Genomic DNA, 5,559 nt, shown 5'->3' on the forward strand with positions numbered 1-5,559 from the left:
TTTCTTTCTTTCTTTCTTTCTTTCTTTCTTTCTTTCTTTCTTTCTCTCTCTCTCTTTTTCTCTTTCTCTCTCTCTTTGCATTCTATTTCATATCTGTTTCCATTGTTGCTTCTGCAGTTTCTAAAATCCACCAATCAGTCTTTTTCTTAGGAGAATCAGTACAGTCAAGCTATGGTAGGTTGACCTCAGTAAAAAGAGAAAATCCAATAGCTTAAAGATCGAACTCATTTTTCAATGAGACACAGGCATGGAAAATGTGATCAAAGTGGAGTTGACATTGTGCGACCCTAAGGTATTTTACTTGAGAGAAATCCAGGAGTGATGTCATCTGGCCTCTCCTTTCTTTCATTCTTTCTTTCTTTCTTTCTTTCTTTCTTTCTTTCTTTCTTTCTTTCTTTCTTTCTTTCTCTCTTTCTTTCTTTCTTTCTTTCTTTCTTTCTTTCTGTTTTATCCATGTAGAACCTGCTGCGGGCATTGGAGCAGAAAGTGATCTCCAAGTTCCTTCAGCGATTTTGCTTGCCAAAATGTGCATATTTCACTTACGCTGTTGCCACGTACATTAAGCTATAGATTTTTGTTTTGTTTTGTCAAGTTCACGGAGCATCGCCCCTTTGTGTTGTGCTATTGGTAACCTTACCCTCTGAGTGTCTGAACTTTAGAATAAAGTGTTGGCCAACTAATTTTCCTGGCTTGTGAAGACAGATGGATAGAACAGCCTCCATAAGCCTAAATTTAATCTCCCCCCATTGTGCTCACTCCTGTGAGTCTTATTAGAATCCTCAATACCATCTTCTTTATACTTCATACATCCACCATAATGAGGCAGAACTGTAGGGAGCAGGCTGAAGTGACTCAGCCCTCACTGGTTACTAACTAGCTGGGCAAGTCTCCATACTTTTTTCCAGCCTTGCCTGGCTTTTGAGTAAAGAAACAGGCTGAACTGAATAGATATGTTGTCTCTGAAATCAACTTCCTCTATAACTCATCCAACAATGGTCCTGCTTACCAATGAGAGTATGCAAAGCCACTTAGGCTGTGGACACTTTTTGTATAAGTGAATGTCACTCAGCCCAATGTCCCCTGTTAGCTGTGACTGAGACTAATGTTCTTTGCCAAAACAGTGACCAGTTTTCACTGAAATTCATCATCTCATTAGTGACCGAGTTTCTAAAGCCACCAAACAGAGGGGATTTCTGTTTAGAAACTTGGGAAGCTAAAACTCCAGGACAGTGCCCCATTTGTCACTGAGTCAGGAAGGTACACAGTACCTAATATGGCCACCACCTCCTCATCCTGGATAACTTCCAAGGACCCGGACACCACAAAGCAGAGGGCATCCACACTCTCTCCAGCATGGTAAATCAGGTCCCCAGGAGCACAGTGAATGGTTTGGAACTCCACTGCCAAGGCACGCAGACATCCATCGCTGGCCAATCGGAATGCAGGATGTTCATTAAAAACCTTCCGGTTCAGATGAACACAGATGTCAGCTCTCATGTCCTTAGGGCAGATGGAGAGGACCTAAAGAGAGCGAGAAATGAGTAAGCAAATGGGAAAGATAAAGGGTCAATTTCAGAAGAAAACGATGCCATAAATGCTGATTGATTATGTACACTAGACAAGGTGCTAGATGCCTGGAAGGCAAAGTTAGACAGATACAGTCCTGTCCTCAAGGAAACTGAAGTCTGGTGAGATGCACTAAGTATGGACATTACAGCATCAGTTCATACCACAATACAGTCCGTGTCACAGCACACCAGCATGTAGTCAACACTTGAGGAATGTTTCTCTATTGCAATCTTAGCAAAAAAGTTAGGGTTGGTTCTGAAAACATGTGCATACAAGTAACATTATACAGACTGGATGGATTGTATTTATTTAGGGATTTTTTTTGTCCATACATATATATACATGTATATATATGGATGGATATATATATATGCATATGTGTACGTATACGTATACATATCAACAATTATAGAAAATGATGCCGCAAATTTGGAAGAGAGTAAGGAATTACATGGGAGGATTTGAAGAGATGAAAGGGCAAATGATGTAATTACATGATAATTTCAAAACCTAAATTACATCGACTGATGGCACAGACTCACAGTTGCCCATAGAGCAGCAAGTTAAACTGAGTGTTAAAATAGACCAAGCAGAGGCAAGCTCCTGCTCCATCCTTAGAAAAGCAATTATTCTGACATGATGTGTGCTACCAGAATTATAGATATATATCATTATTTATTCTGGAAATTATGATAACATAACTTGAATAGGCAAAAAAAAATGTAGTTTTAAGTGGCAGGATGAAAACACCATTCATGATAACTCTCATACGCAGTACAGTGGTTCTAATTGAGGTGTCATTTGCCATTACGGTCACATCCATTTTTTTTTCCTTGGTGGATTTTCTAATTTCCTAGAGATACCTTGGTGGTATCTCACAATCACCAGCAAATGAAATTAATACTGCAGTGGAGAAGATTAGGGATAGGAGTGACTTCTGTTCATCTCCAGTGTGCATTGTGTCTCCCTTCATCATGTTAGCATATTAATAAATTAGATTCTTAATTAAGAGAAGCAATAAATTTTCCCTTGGAAGAATGATGAACTATTTAAGAAATAGTTTTTCATAACACTACCAACCAACTCTGAAAAACAGGTGTATGCCATACTCTGAACTCTAAAATACTTTTGTTTTATTTATGATCTCCATTAAACTCAAGGTCAAGTAGTGCAGCAGCAGACCTCTCCCAGGACCTGAGGATCTAATCTCAACACTGTGGCTTACAGTACTCTTAGGAAAATAAATGCAACTGTGATATTTCTGCTTTCTTACAATCATACATAGCTTGTTTCCCTACCAAGTAAAGGCAAAGCTCTACTCAGGCTTGCTGGGCTTTGGCGAGACCATTGACTCTTTCCCCACAGGCACATCTCAGCCACACAATTTCTCATCATTTTGAAGTCACCGTGCACCCAGGGATGCTTCACACCTGCTCTCCTCTTGATTGGCAGGTCTGCCAATGCTTTCTTTGCCTAGTTGTCTCACATTCATCTGACAAACACATATAATATAAAGTCCTATTGTAGGATTGTATAGAAAACAAACCCAAGATTAAAAACTGCTGTGATTTGTTTGTGCTCTTGATAATGCGAAGAAGAAGAAGAAGAAGAAGAAGAAGAAGAAGAAGAAGAAGAAGAAGGAGGAGGAGGAGGAGGAGGAGGAGGAGGAGGAGGAGGAGGAGGAGGAGGAGGAGGAGGAAAAGGACTTATTGACAGAGCTTTCAAACCTTTAATTTTTAGCTTTGAAATAGTGCTTTAGTGTTTTCATAATGAACCCTTACATTATGCTTAATATAAAAAATAAATAAATAAAACTAGCTTTGGCTGTGAGAAGCTCTAAGGACTGAAATTCTACATAACACACATTGAGTCATTATTTAACCATAGATTTTGAGCCCTGGCTAAATTTCCAGAGTTACACAGGTCCTCGATGTCTAGAAGAAAAACTATCACAATGTTTGTTCCCTGGAGCTTACAATTGGGCACAGTTGAAAAATCACTGTTTCTGGTCCAATGCCCCATTTACAGATAAGACAAATGTTTTACCTAAAGGCTGTGTAGTTTGCAGAGGTCATTCTCAGCAAACAAGTAGTTAAAAACTCTCTAGTTCGGCTTTGAAGTCATGCTTCCAACTATAGATGAACCAGGAATAAATTAGGAAGCCTGGGCCTTCTGGTACTCTCTGGTGCTTTGTGTACTATAAGAACACAATACTGAGTCCTAAAAATAATTTATGATTCAGTTAATCGAATCCATAGTGTAAGAGAAAAGCACTAGTTTTCCATCTGTAACACTGAGCAGCCAAGATTTTGCTAGAAATTTGTTTATATATCTAAGTACTTGCAAGTAGCTCACACATGTCCCACATACTTCGTCAGTAAAGGCACAAGAACTTGTTGATAAGTTCCTTATGCCACCATGACTTATTAAGTAGAAGTCATTTCTTGTCAGAAGTGGAAGTTGTCAGCTATAGATGAAAAGGCCTGAGTTAGATATGTAGTGAGCATGTCTCTTTGGGTCCCTTTCTCTACTTTGTTCATCCATTATGGTATTATTAACTGGGAGACCTTAAGAAAGGAGGTCTAAACAGTTGATACAGGAGCCATGATGTTACACCCAGATCCACTGAGGAAATGACTGCCCTGGGAGCCTGCTTTATCCCCTCTGTCACCAACAGTTGCAAAGCCTTAAAGCCATACTTTCTCTAACATTTACTGTACACAGCGTGAATAATTAAAGCCATTCAAGATATTGAACTTTTACACGATTTATGCTTATTTATATTGTCATTTCCATAAAACTTGAATCTCCAAAGTTTATTTTCTACTATCATTCTTCAAAATCACATAATCAATACTCAACTCACGCAATACTTATTTTTAAAAGCAAAGATGAGGTTCATTAAGAATGAAAGTGATAGATTTGGTCTATGGCATTAAGAAATATGGGGGCTAGAGAGATGAATCAGCAGTCTTCTTGTTCAGGCATGCAACGGTGTATACATGTATGTGCACACACAATCATAAACACAGGTAACAGAAACTTTTAACAATGAGAAAAAGAAAGAGGGGAAGAAATATATGCAAGATAAGCACAGTGCCTTTGTGAGGGGGAGTGGCTTACCTAAAAACATATTTTCAGTCACTGCAGACTGTTCCCTCATAGTTACAGTGCACTTAAGCCTTATGTTGTAATTAGATGGCAGGATTTCCAGTTTTCTCTCTCATAAATCAGCAGCCACAAATACCCTGCCTATATCAAATCATCAAAATATGAGCTTTAAAAACCATTATGTAAAATATAAAAACACTTTTAAGACCCTTTCCAAATTGCTTCTCAGCAAAAGTGTAAGGAGTTACTCAAGCCAACTGTGTGTGAGAGAATCATGTGTGCTCCTAACACTCTACCAAAAGCTTGAATCTCTCAGATGAATGTGAAAAAGAAAAGGCAATTTCGTGCGGAAGAAAAGACAGAATTGCACACTGTAGGGAGCAGAAGCAGAGCGAGCTTTAGGCTGAGTGCAGTTCTGCCTGTATCCCTAGCCCACTGCTCACAGGCTGACCACCACCAGCATCCCTAAACAAGTCCTTAAGGTGTAGGTAGAAACAGGGACCACAAGGTAGTGAATAGGACAGGGCCTTGTCCTGAGGGCTCTGCTCTGAGATATAAAATCCACTTGATTATAAAATCCTGCATCAGGAGTAATATATAACTTTAGAGCTTTTAATAATAGTGGATTGTGCAAATGACCTTATTTCCCCCCCCCAGGATATGCAAACTATGCAAATACATTAATAGCATTCCAAAAGGCTCTGACTATCACTACCACTCTTCAAAATCCTTCCTTGCTTTCCTACAACTCAGTCATGCACTGCTAATTAATCTCTCCTCAGGAGTCCCAGAGAATTGATATTAAGTTGGAGAAATCAGTGGAGGGAGTCAGACAAGTGACATTTACACGTAACACGTCTTTATGCTCCTTCCTAGAAG

General features: G+C 39.2%; 1 protein-coding gene across 1 annotated transcript in view; it reads right to left on the bottom strand.

Moving 5' to 3' along the window:
• Kcnh5 (potassium voltage-gated channel subfamily H member 5) overlaps window positions 1-5,559 on the bottom strand; it is a 276,043-nt gene that overhangs the window by 72,395 nt on the left and 198,089 nt on the right. The window contains exon 9 of the mRNA XM_021179089.2: window positions 1,269-1,521. Within this exon, the coding sequence (XP_021034748.1) occupies window positions 1,269-1,521 (253 nt within the window). The remainder of the gene's footprint in view (window positions 1-1,268; window positions 1,522-5,559) is intronic.

Source organism: Mus caroli, chromosome 12 (genome assembly GCF_900094665.2).
Source record: "Mus caroli chromosome 12, CAROLI_EIJ_v1.1, whole genome shotgun sequence".
NCBI classification, from domain to species: domain Eukaryota; kingdom Metazoa; phylum Chordata; class Mammalia; order Rodentia; family Muridae; genus Mus; species Mus caroli.